Source organism: Salvelinus namaycush, unplaced genomic scaffold (assembly GCF_016432855.1).
Source record: "Salvelinus namaycush isolate Seneca unplaced genomic scaffold, SaNama_1.0 Scaffold732, whole genome shotgun sequence".
Lineage (NCBI taxonomy): Eukaryota > Metazoa > Chordata > Actinopteri > Salmoniformes > Salmonidae > Salvelinus > Salvelinus namaycush.
Genome location: NW_024061456.1, coordinates 96,827 through 114,304, shown reverse-complemented (window position 1 = coordinate 114,304; position 17,478 = coordinate 96,827). Strand labels below are relative to the sequence as shown.

At 48.0% G+C, this 17,478-nt stretch overlaps 1 protein-coding gene across 3 annotated transcripts; it reads right to left on the bottom strand.

Moving 5' to 3' along the window:
- Nucleotides 1-535: 535 nt before the first annotated feature.
- On the bottom strand, nucleotides 536-15,254 carry LOC120042627 (alpha-2-macroglobulin receptor-associated protein-like). Of its 3 annotated transcripts, XM_038987449.1 has the most exons (11): nucleotides 14,984-15,254; nucleotides 14,185-14,329; nucleotides 12,008-12,138; nucleotides 11,241-11,361; nucleotides 9,442-9,532; nucleotides 9,170-9,234; nucleotides 8,966-9,048; nucleotides 8,558-8,608; nucleotides 5,834-5,947; nucleotides 5,562-5,573; nucleotides 536-2,203 (listed from the first exon to the last, which is right to left on the bottom strand). In XM_038987449.1, the coding sequence occupies exons 1-11, from the start codon at nucleotides 15,143-15,145 to the stop codon at nucleotides 2,135-2,137; spliced, it is 1,044 nt and encodes a 347-aa protein (XP_038843377.1). In that variant the 5' UTR covers nucleotides 15,146-15,254; the 3' UTR covers nucleotides 536-2,134. The 3 variants fall into 3 exon arrangements, with proteins under 3 accessions (XP_038843377.1, XP_038843376.1, XP_038843378.1); XM_038987448.1 differs by lacking the exon at nucleotides 5,562-5,573 and having other exon boundaries at nucleotides 5,822-5,947; XM_038987450.1 differs by lacking the exons at nucleotides 536-2,203; nucleotides 5,562-5,573 and adding an exon at nucleotides 5,469-5,552.
- Nucleotides 15,255-17,478: the final 2,224 nt, after the last annotated feature.

Sequence of the window (17,478 nt, the reverse complement as noted above, 5' to 3'; positions counted from 1 at the left end):
CAGTAACTCTCAAATCATGACTCGTTCTCTCAGTAACTCTCCAATCATGACTCGTTCTCTCAGTAACTCTCCAATCATGACTCGTTCTCTCAGTAACTCTCCAATCATGACTCGTTCTCTCAGTAACTCTCCAATCATGACACTCGTTCTCTCAGTAACTCTCCAATCATGACACTGGTTCTCTCAGTAACTCTCCAATCATGACACTGGTTCTCTCAGTAACTCTCCAATCATGACTCGTTCTCTCAGTAACTCTCCAATCATGACACTGGTTCTCTCAGTAACTCTCCAATCATGACTCGTTCTCTCAGTAACTCTCCAATCATGACACTGGTTCTCTCAGTAACTCTCCAATCAGGACACTCGTTCTCTCAGTAACTCTCCAATCATGACACTCGTTCTCTCAGTAACTCTACATCCAGTAACATTCTGATTGGTTGTACACAGCCCCTTGTGTTACAGCTTCAATTTAAAATGGATTCAATTTAGATTTCTTCTCCTCACTGGCTACACACAATACTCCATAATGTCAAAGTTGTGTTTTTAGATTAGTTTATTGACAAATAAATACAAATCTGAAATGTCTTGAGTCAATAAGTATTCAACCCCCATTGTTACGGCAAGGCTAATTAAGTGCAGTAGTAAATAAGTACTTAAAAAGTCACATCAGTTAGATGGACTCCCTTAGTCTGCGAGAGCAGTGTTTAACATGACTGTTGAACGACTACCTCATCACTGTAACCCCCCACACATACAGATAATTGTTAAGGTCCTTCCAATCGAGCAGCGAATTTCAACCACAAAGACCAGGGTAGGTTTAACAATAACCTCGCAAAGAAGGGCACCGATTGGTAGATGAATAAAAAATAAAAAGCAGACATTGAATATAAACACGCCCAGTCACTACAAAGATTCAGGCGTCCTTCCTAACCGAGTTGCCAGATAGGATGGAAACCACCATTAGGCCAAAGGTCACAGAGGAGTTCTTGAGATTTGCTGATATCAAGCTACCGGTATTGTTGAAATACCATTGATATTGTGTGTTACTATGGTGATGTAGTCAAATCCGTTGATGCTAGGTGTTACTATGGTGATGTAGTCAAATCCACTGATGCTCAGGTTTACTATGGTGATATAGTCAAATCCATTGTTACTAGGTGTTACTATGGTGATATAGTCAAATCCATTGATGCTAGGTGTTACTATGGTGATAGTCAAATCCATTGTTACTAGGTGTTACTATGGTGATAGTCAAATCCACTGATACTAGGTGTTACTATGGTGATAGTCAAATCCACTGATACCATGTGTTACTATGGCGATATAGTCAAATCCATTGCTACTAGGTGTTACTATGGTGATATAGTCAAATCCATTGTTACTAGGTGTTACTATGGTGATAGTCAAATCCACTGATACAATGCGCTTCTATGGTGATGTAGTCTCGCTGTTAGCAGCTATCTCCCCAGAAGGTTTTGATGGTGGTAATATGTGGTTGTCTCAAATACTTTCATAATAAAATTGTTAGTCAATGTTATTACTTGTTTGAATAAGAACATATGAGGTTCTGGTCAAAAGTAGTGCACTATATAGGGAATAGGGTACCATTTGGTCCACTGAGAATCAGATGTACCTACAATAAGCATATACACATATTTACACATAACCAGTAGTGGCTCCCAGGACACTGAAAGACACGTTTCTTCCCAAACGGCACCCTATTCCCTACATAGTGCACTACTTCCATAGGGCCTTGGTCCAAAGTAGTGTGCTATGTAGGGAATAGGGTGCCATTTGAGATACAGACAGGCTCATCATTATTAAAATGGAACATAATCACAAATTAGATTTACATGGAAAAACACTGATTTCTTTAAAGCGGTCTACAAAAGAGCAATGTGGATGGAAGTTGTGTGTGTGTGTGTTAAAAGAGAGAGTGTGTGTGTGTGTGTGTGTGGACAGGCAGATTAGCAGTACATCGTAGGGTTGTCATGACACCAGCGTTGTCATACTCTGAAGCACTGTGGCAAGAAAACCCAAAGCAGACTTCATTTGTTGTTGAGGAAAACCAGTCGTAATGTTGAAAACACACAGCCTTCTATTGTCGCCCCCAGAGCCACGTCTGAGGAGTCTGTTACAGTTCGTTACGGTCGAGTCCTTTACGGGAGATCTTGCTGTTTAAATCCTGCATGTGCTTCTTCATCTGAGAGAGACAGAGAGAGAGAGACAGAGACAGACAGACAGACAGACACAGACAGAGACAGAGAGAGAGAGACAGAGACAGAGAGACAGCGACAGACAGAGACAGAGAGAGAGAGACAGAGAGAGAGACAGAGAGAGAGACAGAGAGAGAGAGAGAGACAGAGAGAGTGAGACAGAGAGAGAGACAGAGAGAGAGAGAGAGACAGAGAGAGTGAGACAGAGAGAGACAGACAGACACAGACAGAGACAGAGAGAGAGAGAGAGAGACAGCGACAGAGAGAGACAGCGACAGAGAGAGACAGAGAGAGACAGAGAGAGACGTTACACACATCTTGAAATCGATTCCACTATTTATTTCCTAAAACATCCCCGTTGTCATTCTGTTGTAGAACAGGAGTGAAAATGCACTTTAAAAAGTCCATGAAACTTGAAAGTCTTAAAGTCCTCCATCTCTTGTCAAGATGTAAAATGTGACCTGACTTCAGCAGTAAAAGGTAAACTGAAAAAGACGAACACAGAGAAAGCTCTAGAAAGAGGAAATCAGAAATAATATCCGTCCCTCTGTCTGACTGCGGCCCACCCCTCTCCTCTACAACATCATCACCCACAAAGAAACATTTAGTATCTTTCTTTGGAACCCTGACTTGATGTAGCTTCCCCCTAGGCTGCTAACGTCTAGCTTCCCCCTAGGCTGCTAACGTCTAGCTTCCCCCTAGGCTGCTAACGTCTAGCTTCCCCCTAGGCTGCTAACGTCTAGCTTCCCCCTAGGCTGCTAACGTCTAGCTTCCCCCTAGGCTGCTAACGTCTAGCTTCCCCCTAGGCTGCTAACGTCTAGCTTCCCCCTAGGCTGCTAACGTCTAGCTTCCCCCTAGGCTGCTAACGTCTAGCTTCCCCCTAGGCTGCTAACGTCTAGCTTCCCCCTAGGCTGCTAACGTCTAGCTTCCCCCTAGGCTGCTAACGTCTAGCTTCCCCCTAGGCTGCTAACGTCTAGCTTCCCCCTAGGCTGCTAACGTCTAGCTACGTCAACATCACATTAACTAAATCATCTACCTTCTATCCCATCTCTCTGCTCTTCTCTGACAGGTTGTATTTCTCCCTCCCTCCCCATCTCTCTGGTCTTCTCTGCCAGGTTATTGTATCTCTCCTACCTTGTACCCCATCTCTCTGCTCTTCTCTGACAGGTTGTATTTCACCCTCCCTCCCCATCTCTCTGGTCTTCTCTGCCAGGTTATTGTATCTCTCCTACCTTGTACCCCATCTCTCTGCTCTTCTCTGACAGGTTGTATTTCACCCTCCCTCCCCATCTCCCTCGTCTTCTTTCCCAGGTTACTGTATCTCCCTCGTCTTCTCTGCCAGGTTACTGTCTCTCCCTGGTCTTCTCTGCCAGGTTACTGTATCTCCCTGGTCTTCTCTGCCAGGTTACTGTCTCTCCCTGGTCTTCTCTGCCAGGTTACTGTATCTCCCTGGTCTTCTCTGCCAGGTTACTGTCTCTCCCTGGTCTTCTCTGCCAGGTTACTGTATCTCCCTGGTCTTCTCTGCCAGGTTACTGTCTCTCCCTGGTCTTCTCTGCCAGGTTACTGTATCTCCCTGGTCTTCTCTGCCAGGTTACTGTCTCTCCCTGGTCTTCTCTGCCAGGTTACTGTATCTCCCTGGTCTTCTCTGCCAGGTTACTGTATCTCTCTGGTCTTCTCTGCCAGGTTACTGTCTCTCCCTGGTCTTCTCTGCCTGGTAACTGTATCTCCCTGGTCTTCTCTGCCAGGTTACTGTCTCTCCCTGGTCTTCTCTGCCAGGTTACTGTATCTCCCTGGTCTTCTCTGCCAGGATACTGTATCTCTCTGGTCTTCTCTGCCTGGTTACTGTATCTCCCTGGTCTTCTCTGCCAGGTTACTATATCTCCCTGGTCTTCTCTGCCAGGTTACTGTATCTCTCTGGTCTTCTCTGCCAGGTTACTGTATCTCTCTGGTCTTCTCTGCCAGGTTACTGTATCTCCCTGGTCTTCTCTGCCAGGTTACTGTATCTCCCTGGTCTTCTCTGCCAGGTTACTGTATCTCTCTGGTCTTCTCTGCCAGGTTACTGTATCTCCCTGGTCTTCTCTGCCAGGTTACTGTATCTCCCTGGTCTTCTCTGCCAGGTTACTGTATCTCCCTGGTCTTCTCTGCCAGGTTACTGTATCTCCCTGGTCTTCTCTGCCAGGTTACTGTATCTCCCTGGTCTTCTCTGCCAGGTTACTGTATCTCCCTGGTCTTCTCTGCCAGGTTACTGTATCTCCCTGGTCTTCTCTGCCAGGATACTGTATCTCCCTGGTCTTCTCTGCCAGGTAACTGTATCTCCCTCGTCTTCTCTGCCAGGTTACTGTATCTCTCTGGTCTTCTCTGCCAGGTTACTGTATCTCTCTGGTCTTCTCTGCCAGGTTACTGTATCTCCCTGGTCTTCTCTGCCAGGTTACTGTATCTCCCTGGTCTTCTCTGCCAGGATACTGTATCTCCCTGATCTTCTCTGCCAGGTAACTGTATCTCCCTCGTCTTCTCTGCCAGGTTACTGTATCTCTCTGGTCTTCTCTGCCAGGATACTGTATCTCTCTGGTCTTCTCTGCCAGGTTACTGTATCTCCCTGGTCTTCTCTGCCAGGTTACTGTATCTCCCTGGTCTTCTCTGCCAGGTTACTGTATCTCCCTGGTCTTCTCTGCCTGGTTACTGTCTCTCCCTGGTCTTCTCTGCCTGGTTACTGTATCTCCCTGGTCTTCTCTGCCAGGTTACTGTATCTCCCTGGTCTTCTCTGCCAGGTTACTGTCTCTCTCTGGTCTTCTCTGCCAGGATACTGTATCTCTCTGGTCTTCTCTGCCAGGTTACTGTCTCTCCCTGGTCTTCTCTGCCAGGTTACTGTCTCTCCCTGGTCTTCTCTGCCAGGTTACTGTCTCTCCCTGGTCTTCTCTGCCAGGTTACTGTCTCTCCCTGGTCTTCTCTGCCAGGTTACTGTCTCTCCCTGGTCTTCTCTGCCAGGTTACTGTCTCTCCCTGGTCTTCTCTGCCAGGTTACTGTCTCTCCCTGGTCTTCTCTGCCAGGTTACTGTCTCTCTCTGGTCTTCTCTGCCAGGTTACTGTCTCTCTCTGGTCTTCTCTGCCAGGTTACTGTCTCTCCCTGGTCTTCTCTGCCAGGTTACTGTCTCTCCCTGGTCTTCTCTGCCAGGTTACTGTCTCTCCCTGGTCTTCTCTGCCAGGTTACTGTCTCTCCCTGGTCTTCTCTGCCAGGTTACTGTCTCTCCCTGGTCTTCTCTGCCAGGTTACTGTCTCTCTCTGGTCTTCTCTGCCAGGTTACTGTCTCTCTCTGGTCTTCTCTGCCAGGTTACTGTATCTATCCTACCTTGTACCCCATCTCTCTGGTCTTCTCTGACAGGTTATTGTCCCCCTCCTACCTTGTACCCCATCTCTCTGGTCTTCTCTGACAGGTTATTGTCCCCCTCCTACCTTGTACCCCATCTCTCTGGTCTTCTCTGACAGGTTATTGTCCCCCTCCTACCTTGTATCCCATCTCTCTGGTCTTCTCTGCCAGGTTATTGTCTCTCTCCTACCTTGTACCCCATCTCTCTGGTCTTCTCTGACAGGTTATTGTCCCCCTCCTACCTTGTATCCCATCTCTCTGGTCTTCTCTGCCAGGTTATTGTATCTCTCCTGGTTTCTCAGGATGTGGTCGTTGTCTCCTAGAGCTTCTACATGTCTCAGCTTCTGGTGGGATAACTCCAACTGTTCCTGAGAGGGGGAGAGGAGCAGGGAAGAGAGAGAGGAGCAGGGGGGGATAGAGGAGCAGAGAGGAGCGGGGGAAGGGAGAAGCAGGGAAGAGAGAGGAGCAGGGGGGAGAGAGGAGCAGAGAGGAGCGGGGGTAAAAAAGGGGGAGAGGGAGAAGGGGGGAGAGGGAGGGAAGAGAGGGAGAAGAGAGAGAGCGAAAGAGGAGGGAAGAGAGACAGAGGGAGGAGAGAGGAGAGAGCCAGAGGAGCAGGAGAGGAAGAGAGGCAGGGGGGAGAGAGAAGCAGGGAGAGAGAGAGAGAGAGAGGGAGAAAGTGAGTGATCCAATGTGAAATGGACCCTACGCTCTAGGCACTTGCTTGGTGGAAGCACCATATTGCTTACACCTGTCAAACCCTCTCAGATCTCTGAGTGCCTAGGGCGTAAGGGTCCATTTGGGACATCAAGTGAGCGAGTGCGGTGAATAAAAGACACAGTGTCTCCGGGCAGTATTGAGACCTTCACTTTCCCACATTTTGTTGCGTTACAGCCTTATTCTAAGTAACAAAAATTCCTAAATCTTTGCAAATGTACACAAAATAAAATGAAATACATTACTGACATAAGTATTCAGACCCTTTGTTATGAGACTTGAAATTTAGCTCAAGTGCATCCTGTTTCCACTGATCATCCTTGAGATGTTGGACATGATTTGGAAAGACTCACACCGGTCTATATAAGGTCCCACAGTTGACAGTGCATGTCTGAATAAAAACCAAGAGGTCGAAGGAATTGTCCGTAGAGCTCCGAGACAGGATTGTGTCAAGGCACAGATCTGAGGAAGGATACCAAAACATTTCTGCAGCATTGAGGGTCCCCAAGAACACAGTGGCCTTCATCATTCTTAAATGGAAGAAGTTTGGAACCACCAAGACTCTTCCTAGAGCTGGCTGCACGGCCAAACTGAGCAATCGGGGAGAAGGGCCTTGGTCAGGGAGGTGACCAAGAACCCGATGGTCACTCTGACAGAGCTCCAGAGTTCCTATGGGAGAACCTTCCAGAAGGACAACTATCTCTGCAGCACTCAGAACTTTATGGTTGATTGGCCAGACGGATGCCAATCCTCAGTAAGAGGAACATGACAGCCTGCTTGGAGTTAAAGGCACCTAAAGACTCTCAGACCATGAAAAACAAGTCTGTAGGAAACCTGGCAGCATCCCTACAGTGAAGCTTGGTGGTGGCACCATCCCCACGGTGAGGCATGGTGGTGGCACCATCCCCACGGTGAGGCATGGTGGTGGCGGGGCCTCCCGGGTGGCGCAGTGGTCTAGGGCACTGCATCGCAGTGCTAACTGCGCCACCAGAGTCTCTGGGTTCGCGCCCAGGCTCTGTCGCAGCCGGCCGCGACCGGGAGGTCCGTGGGGCGACGCACAATTGGCATAGCGTCGTCCGGGTTAGGGAGGGTTTGGCCGGTAGGGATATCCTTGTCTCATCGCGCTCCAGCGACTCCTGTGGCGGGCCGGGCGCAGTGCGCGCTAACCAAGGGGGCCAGGTACACGGTGTTTCCTCCGACACATTGGTGCGGCTGGCTTCCGGGTTGGAGGCGCGCTGTGTTAAGAAGCAGTGCGGCTTGGTTGGGTTGTGCTTCGGAGGACGCATGGCTTTCAACCTTCGTCTCTCCCGAGCCCGTACGGGAGTTGTAGCGATGAGACAAGATAGTAATTACTAGCGATTGGATACCACGAACATTGGGGAGAAAATGGGATAAAAAAAAAAAAAAAAAAAAAAAGCATGGTGGTGGCACCATCCCTACGGTGAAGCATGGTTGTAAGTAAGGCTGTAAGTAATAAGGCTATAAGTAATAAGTAATAAGGCTATAAGTAATACGGCTGTAAGTAATAAGGCTGTAAGTAATAAGGCTGTAAGTAATAAGGCTATAAGTAATAAGGCTATAAGTAATAAGGCTATAAGTATTAAGGCTGTAAGTAATAAGGCTGTAAGTAATAAGGCTGTAAGTAATAAGGCTATAAGTAATAAGGCTATAAGTATTAAGGCTGTAAGTATTAAGGCTGTAAGTAATAAGGCTGTAAGTAATACGGCTGTAAGTAATAAGGCTGTAAGTAATAAGGCTGTAAGTAATAAGGCTATAAGTAATAAGGCTATAAGTATTAAGGCTGTAAGTATTAAGGCTGTAAGTAATAAGGCTGTAAGTAATAAGGCCATAAGTAATAAGGCTGTACGTAATAAGGCTGTACGTAATAAGGCTGTAAGTAATAAGGCTGTAAGTAATAAGGCTATAAGTAATAAGGCTATAAGTAATAAGGCTATAAGTAATAAGGCTATAAGTAATAAGGCTGTAAGTAATAAGGCTATAAGTAATAAGGCTATAAGTAATAAGGCTATAAGTAATAAGGCTATAAGTAATAAGGCTATAAGTAATAAGGCTGTAAGTAATAAGGCTATAAGTAATAAGGCTATAAGTAATAAGGTAATAAAACGTGGAAAAAGTCAAGGGGTCTGAATACTTTCTGAATTCACCGTATATAGACTGAGTATAACACCATAACACATCGTTAAACAGACTTTCACACTAATCAGATCATGTTGATTGATTAATTATTGATATTGATTGGTTACCTGGTAGTGGCTGTGCTTCTCCACCTTGGTCTCAAAGTGCTTCAGTTCCTCCTGAACACACACACACACACACAGAGAGTCAGGGAGAGAGACACACACACACACAGAGTCAGGGAGAGAGACACACACACACACACACAGAGTCAGGGAGACAGACACACACACACACACACAGAGAGTCAGGGAGAGAGACACCCAAACCGGACAGAACATTATGATCCAGATTGTGAAAAGTGATCACTTTAAAACAGATATGGAAAACACACACACACACACACACACACACACACACACACACACACACACACACACACACACACACACACACACACACACACACACACACACACACACACACACACACACACACACACACACACACACACACACACACACACACACAGACACCTTGAGTGAGTCCAGTTCATCTCCAGTCAGGTTGGCTCTCTGTGCCATCTCCCACAGCTCTATCACCCTGGGCTCCTTAAACTCTGGAGAGACATCACAACTAGTCACACTACACTGTGTGTGTGTGTGTGTGTGTGTGTGTATGTATGTGTGTGTGTATGTATGTGTGTGTGTGTGTGTGTATGTATGTGTGTGTGTACTCACCGCTGTCCTCGCTGAAGCCCTCGTGGCTGAGTTTCCTCAGGCGTTCAAAGCCCTGGTTCAGATCCCTACACACACACACACACACACACACACACACACACACACACACACACACACACACACACACCGTTAAAGCACACACACACACACCGAAGCACACACACACACACACCGTTAAAACACACACACACACACACCGTTAAAACACACACACACACACACACACCGTTAAAACACACACACACACACACACACACAGCGTTAATACACACCTCATCTTGTCCTTCAGGTCGGTGTGTTTCTGATGCAGGACATGTTCTTTAACTTCCCCTTCTAATGGAGAGATCACATTCTTATGGATCTCTATAGGGAGAGAGACGGGATGGAGGAGAGGGGGGGGGAGAGATGAGGGAGAGACGGGATGGAGGAGGGAGGGGGAGAGAGGAGGGAGGGGATGGAGAGAGATGGGGGAGAGAGGGAGAGAGAGAGGAGGGAGGGGATGGAAAGAGATGGGGAGAGAGAGGAGGGAGACGGGATGGAGGAGAGAGGGGGAGAGAGATGAGGGAGAGAGACGGGATGGAGGAGGGAGGGGGAGAGAGAGGAGGGAGGGGATGGATGGAGCGAGATGGGGGAGAGAGGAGGGAGGGGATGGAGAGAGATGGGGGAGAGAGGAGGGAGGGGTTGAGAGAGATGGGGGAGAGAGATGGTATGGAGGAGAGAGGGGGAGATGGAGGAGAGGGGGAGAGAGGAGAGAGGGGGAGAGATGGGAATAGAGGAGATAGGGGGAGAGAGGAGAGAGGGAGAGAGACGGGATGGAGGAGAGAGGGGGAGAGGGGATGGAAATGGGGGAGAGAGATGGGGGAGAGGGAGAGAGACGGGAATGGAGGAGAGAGGGAGAGAGACGGGAATGGAGGAGAGAGGGAGAGAGACGGGAATGGAGGAGAGAGGGAGAGAGACGGGGAGGGGGGACAATCAACACTTCCATTAAGGTCACGTATCAGACACTGTTATCCAGTGACTTACTGTCAGTATATTCAACTAAGGTGGAGAAAACCACTACATTACAATCACTGCAACTAATAACCTTCCTCAAAGCAGCTGTCAACAAAACCAGAAGTCATATTTCACACAATCACCAGCAGTCAAACATTATAATTCAACCTAAACCAAGTGACACTTCATCACTGGGTAACACTGAGGCAACACTGGGCTAACACTGGGGCAACACTGGGGCAACACTGGGGCAATACTGGGGCAACACTGGGGCAACACTGGGGCAACACTGGGGCAATACTGGGGCAATACTGAGGCAACACTGGGGCAACACTGGGGCAACACTGGGGTAACACCGGGGCAACACCGGGGCAACACTGGGCTAACACTGGGCTAACACCGGGCTAACACCGGGGCAACACCGGGGCAACACCGGGGTAACACCGGGGTAACACCGGGGTAACACCGGGGTAACACTGGGGTAACACTGGGGCAACACCGGGGTAATACCGGGGCAACACCGGGGCAACACCGGGGCAACACTGGGGCAACACCGGGGCAACACTGGGGCAACACCGGGGTAATACTGGGGCAACACTGGGGCAACACTGGGGTAACACCGGGGCAACACCGGGGCAACACCGGGGCAACACCGGGGCAACACTGGGGCAACACTGGGGCAACACTGGGGCAACACCGGGGCAACACTGGGGCAACACCGGGGCAACACCGGGGCAACACTGGGGCAACACCGGGGTAATACTGGGGCAACACTGGGGTAACACCGGGGCAACACTGGGGCAACACCGGGGCAACACCGGGGTAATACTGGGGCAACACTGGGGTAACACCGGGGCAACACCGGGGCAACACCGGGGCAACACCGGGGCAACACTGGGGCAACACCGGGGTAATACCGGGGCAACACTGGGGCAACACTGGGGCAACACCGGGGCAACACTGGGGCAACACCGGGGCAACACTGACAATTATTAGGGGAGAGGAAAGGAGGGGAGAGGCAGAATGACCGACAAAAGAGAAGAAAAAGAACGAGAACGAGCGTAAAAAGTCCTCTCACCCTCCGTGCGGCTGACGGTATCCATGACGATGTTATACTCGCTGATCTTGTCCTTGTGGTGTTGAAACTCCCTCTTCAGACTCTGCATCTCCTCCTCTGAGAACTTACCAGAACTCTTAGCCTGTAGGGAGACACATTTACACTACACTGTTAGTAGGAAGAATGATGACAAGTAACCCCAAAATGACCTCTTGGGTTGTAAACTGGGGTGTAAAGCCATAGAGGGAGAGAAACTGAGGACAAGTGGCCCCAAAATGACTTCTTGGGTTGTAAACTGGGGTGTAAAGCCATAGAGGGAGAGAAACTGAGGACAAGTGGCCCCAAAATGACTTCTTGGGTTGTAAACTGGGGTGTAAAGCCATAGAGGGAGAGAAACTGAGGACAAGTGGCCCCAAAATGACTTCTTGGGTTGTAAACTGGGGTGAAAGACATAGAGGGAGAGAAACTGAGGACAAGTGGCCCCAAAATGACTTCTTGGGTTGTAAACTGGGGTGAAAGCCATAGAGGGAGAGAAACCAAGCACGCTCATCCCCAAAATGGACGCTGTTATACTGAAACTGGCCGTGCGTCCCAATCATATCACCTTTCTCCTGAAGTGTTCACTCGTTCCCTACTTCCTACTAATCTAAAACCATTGGGTTTGTGGAGGCGTGGCCTAGTGGGAGTTATAACCACATTTCTGATCACTGATTTGGAAGGAAATGACTGGTAAGTGAAGAGAACAGGTGCCCTCCACCCTCCCTCTCATCCCACCCACCCTCTCTCACCTTATTCCACAGTTTGTCCAGTCTGGGGTCGTCAAACATGTCTCCTTGTCTGAAGTCATGGTCCTTCAGGTTGTTAGATTCTAGAGGTCTGGTGTCCTTCTTCCCATCCATCCCATACTTAGCCAGGATCACTGGGAGGGGGGGGGGGGGGGGGGGAAATCACAAAATGGACGCCGGTTAACCATACTATCCCAGATAGGACAATGAGCCAGACAGCCAGGATCACTGGGGTGGGGGGGGGGGGGGGGGGGGACACAAAATGGTCGCCAGTTAACCATACTATCCCAGATAGGACAATGAGCCAGACTTAGCCAGGATCACTGGGGTGGGGGGGAGACACAAAATGGACGCCAGTTAACCATACTATCCCAGACAGGACAATGAGCCAGACTTAGCCAGGATCACTGGGGTGGGGGGGAGACACAAAATGGACGCCAGTTAACCATACTATCCCAGATAGGACAATGAGCCAGACTTAGCCAGGATCACTGGGGTGGGGGGGAGATACAAAATGGACGCCAGTTAACCATACTATCCCAGACAGGACAATGAGCCAGACTTAGCCAGGATCACTGGGGTGGGGGGGGAGACACAAAATGAACGCCAGTTAACCATACTATCCCAGACAGGACAATGAGCCAGACTTAGCCAGGATCACTGGGGTGGGGGGGGACACATTCTGCACATTTTCTCATCCGTTAAACATTTGATTTCAATACAGTTTTCTTTTCCCAAAATTACAATCTGTTACGAACCGAGTGGACTACGTTCTGTAGACTTTACACATTGCTAAAAAATATATATATATTTTTTAATAGCGTTGTTTATAAGGAGTTAAGGGCGAATTTAGTTATTGCACACATGCACTTCATAGTAGGCGTTCCCAAACACAAATATGCAAATACATGCTAGAAAGAGCCAATAGGATCTCGCTAGCTCGTGCTTGGCTCTGCCCACTCTGATTAATTTACCCCCCATTGGAAACGACAGGCTGTGGTCCATCTTGGTTTAGTTATAAAAAAATATTTAATACTTAAGCAATAAGGCCCGAGGAGGTGTGGTAGATGGCAAATATACCACGTCTAAGGGCTGTTCTTAGGCCCAACGTACACCTTCCAAGGCCCTTCACACCCCCACGACATTATAACAAGCCACACACCTGCCCCAAGGCCCTTCACACCCCCACGACATTATAACAAGCCACACACCTTCCCCAAGGCTCTTCACACCCCCACGACATTATAACAAGCCACACACTGTCCCCTGCCCCAAGGCCCTTCACACCACGACATTATAACAAGCCACAGGCCGTCCCCAAGGCCCTTCACACCACGACATTATAACAAGCCACACACTGTCCCCAAGGCCCTTCACACCACGACATTAGAACAAGCAACACAGCGTCCCCAAGGCCCTTCACACCACGACATTATAACAAGCCACACACCGTCTCCAAGGCCCTTCACACCACGACATTATAACAAGCCACACACCGTCCCCAAGGCCCTTCACACCCCCACGACATTAGAACAAGCCACACACCGCCCCCAAGGCCCTTCACACCACGACATTATAACAAGCCACACACCGTCCCCAAGGCCCTTCACACCCCCACGACATTATAACAAGCAACACAGCGTCCCCAAGGCCCTTCACACCCCCACGACATTATAACAAGCCACACACTGTCCCCAAGGCCCCAAGGCACTTTCCGCTTTTTTAAAGCTCTGTCTCTCTCTAGAAAATCAACTGTTTATAAAGCAGCTCTGTCTCTCTCTAGAAAATCAACTGTTTATAAAGCAGCTCTGTCTCTCTCTAGAAAATCAACTGTTTATAAAGCAGCTCTGTCTCTCTCTAGAAAATCAACTGTTTATAAAGCAGCTCTGTCTCTCTCTAGAAAATCAACTGTTTATAAAGCAGCGCTGTCTCTCTCTAGAAAATCAACTGTTTATAAAGCAGCTCTGTCTCTCTCTAGAAAATCAACTGTTTATAAAGCAGCTCTAGTTTAAGTAGTGTTATTTACACCACTCCTCCCTTCTAGTCATTCTCTCTGTCTCCATTCTCCTCCATTCCTTCTACCTCTCTAGCCATGTCTATCGCTCTCCCCCTCTCCACCCACCCCCCCCTCTCTCTCTCTCTCTCTCTCTCTCCACCCCCTCCATCTCACTCTCTCTCACCGTTGAAGCCACGTCGTAGCTTGGCCTCTCTCTCTCCATTCTCATCCATCCCGTCTGCCTTAGTCTTCTTCCACTGTAGTTCATCTTTCTCCTGGATCTTCAGATCACTGTGGAGCTCTGCCTGACGCACTGGGGGTAACTGCATCTAGAGACGGAGGGAGAGAGGGATGGAGCGAAAGAGAGAGACTGGTGTTAAACTGGTGTACTGTGGACAACTGCAACTAGAGACAGAAGAAGAGAGGATGAGAGGAGAAAAAGAGATTGCCAATAAAGCACAGTTAATTGACTGTTGTGCTGGGGCACTGGGGGCAACTGCATCTAGAGACGGAGGGATGATGAGAGAGGGATGGAGGTAAAGAAAGGGATAGGAAATAAGTGGAAGTACGGGAGAGAGGATGGAGGAGGGAAAGGGAGAGAGGGATGGGCGGTCAATCAAATCAGACTGTAACTAATGAAGTGTAGCGTGTGTCTCGTCTGTGTCTGTCTGAGAGAAATCGGTTCCTTAAAGTACCCGGGTACAATCAGACCTCAGCCATCTCTAACTACTTAACGTTAGCTGATTCAGCTACCTATGCCAAGCAGGTAAGGTAACTGTTAGCTAGCTAAGTTAGCTAAACAAAATGTTGGATAGACCAAGGAATTGTAGACAAAACGTCTCTAACGTTAGAATGATAGTTAACTACGAAAACCCATGGACTCCACTAGGACTAGACACGACCCGATAACGAAGACAATTCACGCTCGACTATCTCACTATATAAGTAAACAAAGCTAAGCTAGATAGCATCACTTGACTTACCCTGATCGCTTTCTCCCACACCTGGTTGAGTTTAGCTATCCTAAATTCCACCGTGTTCTTGCCGTCCATGGACGGTTTCTGGTCGTTCATTTCTCTAGAATACTTTCCTGCAATCGCCCCGACTGCGAGACACAACACCGCAAATAAACAACCGAACTTCATTTTGCACCGTACCGGAAAATGTATGGAAGAAACCTTAAATGAAACGCAATTTCAGAGCTACGGTTCATTCGTCTGTCTTTCTAGCCGGAGTACCTCAAGTCATGTGTTTAGAAGAGGCGGACGCGTCCTGGATGAACTGCATTGTGGGATGTGTAGTTTTAGAAAAAACTACAAACTGGGTTTACAGTTCTGGGGAAAGGGTTTGTAAAATACAATACCCACAATGCACCTCGTAATCGTCTCCTAGTAACGGAGGATGTGGGAGCCTTTGAGCAAATAGGAATCATCCACGCGTTGGATTTAAAAGGGATTTAGGGTTGAGCAATTTTACACAACACTGGCATAATTTAATGTTGGCTAGCTTTCACACATGAAACAGCCTACTCAAGCAGTAATAAGTCACACATTTTGTGTTAACCATTCAGTTATATAAACTAGGTATTGATTGGCGCCTGCACACACACGAACGCAAACACACACAAAGTTGTCTATGTTGGTTCTGTAGTTGCCATGGTGCCCTAGCAGCCTAAGCAGAGAGCTCCTGTAAATATGTACATATTAAATTATTTGTAAGTGTTTTTAATTGTGTTTTTAAACATGTGCAGATGGACTTGCTAGCTGGCTCATTATTTTTTGTTTGAATGATGCATCAGTACCAGCTTTTTTGTCTCACCTGGCTGCCTGTTCCTGGTCATTTGAAAACGTAAATTGAGGAGTCACCTGAAGCACGAAAGGAATGGTAGATACAGTAGAGGAATACAGTGCTGAGGCAGAGGGCTCGTAGTGAGGACGACTGGCTACTACTCTGAACTGTGTGTGGTGAACTTTCTGGTGCCCAGAGCTGCTGAGGCATCACGTGGGTGCTACTCAGAGGGAAGGAGGACAAGTCCAGTAGCTATAAGACTCAGGCTGATTCCCAGGGTAGCCCTCTACAAGATCATCACCAGACTCATCATCAAATACGTCCCTGACCATCTTCCTCTGATCATGATATGTCCCTCTCCATCTTTTGGAGGATGCATGAACTCAAAGACTTGGCCTCTATTGGTTGACCTAGTTATTATGACTGTATCTGCATTGTTACCCAATAACATGCCTGAGAATCGACCAACTCATTCCGGATTCCAAACCAGAACCTTAGAACCGTATATTGAGGCATCACAATGGTCCGGTAACCAAAACAAAAGAACCCTTCTATTCCTCTACACAGGCGCTATGGCAACAATCTAACAGTGTTTATTTTGAAAATCTAAATCTACCCCATACAAAAAACAAAATAGATTTCCAAACCTGCAGATTTTAACAGCTTGCCACACATCCTATTATTTGATGGAGATACATTTTCACAAGATGAATCTTGACGACAGACACAGACCTACTATTGGGCCTACTACAAATTACCACAATTCAATTTCTGAGTTCTCCATGCCAACATTCAGACCTCCGTCGCCTCGTAGGGACTCAGTCTACTGGCAGGCTGGCCAGTCTCTGGAGGTCGGGGGGCGAAGTCTTCGCAAAACAAAGCAGAGAGAGAGACGGCTAACGGCTGCTTCTAGAGATGCCTCTTCATGGGTGAGTGGGCTAAATATACTGATATCCTAAATGGGCCTCTAGGGAATATGGTGCCATTTGTGACGTAGGTTGAAGAAACTCAGGCTATGACAAGACGGCTCGGGAAACCTTCTAGAGACACCTATTTGGGCTCCTGAAGTGGCACAGCAGTCTAAGGCACTGCATCTCAGTGCTAGAGGCGTCACTACAGATCCTGGTTCGATTCCAGGCTGTATCACAACCGGCTGTGATTGGGAGTTCCATTGGGCGGCGCACAATTGGCCCAGCGTCGTCCGGGTTTGGCCGGGGTAGGCCGTCATTGTAAATAAGAATTTGTTCTTAACTGACTTTCCTAGTTAAATTAATATATATATATTTTTAAATGGCTCAGTGAGTGAGTTAAATGATAGAGAACCTTGTCTACGATACAGGAAACTGATGGTTATTGGGCTGGTCAGTCTAAATGATAGAGAACCTTGTCTAAGATACAGGACACTGATGGACATTGGGCTGGTCAGCCTAAATGATAGAGAACCTTGTCTAAGATACAGGACACTGATGGACATTGGGCTGGTCAGTCTAAATGATAGAGAACCTTGTCTAAGATACAGGAAACTGATGGTTATTGGGCTGGTCAGTCTAAATGATAGAGAACCTTGTCTAAGATACAGGACACTGATGGACATTGGGCTGGTCAGCCTAAATGATAGAGAACCTTGTCTAAGATACAGGACACTGATGGACATTGGGCTGGTCAGCCTAAATGATAGAGAACCTTGTCT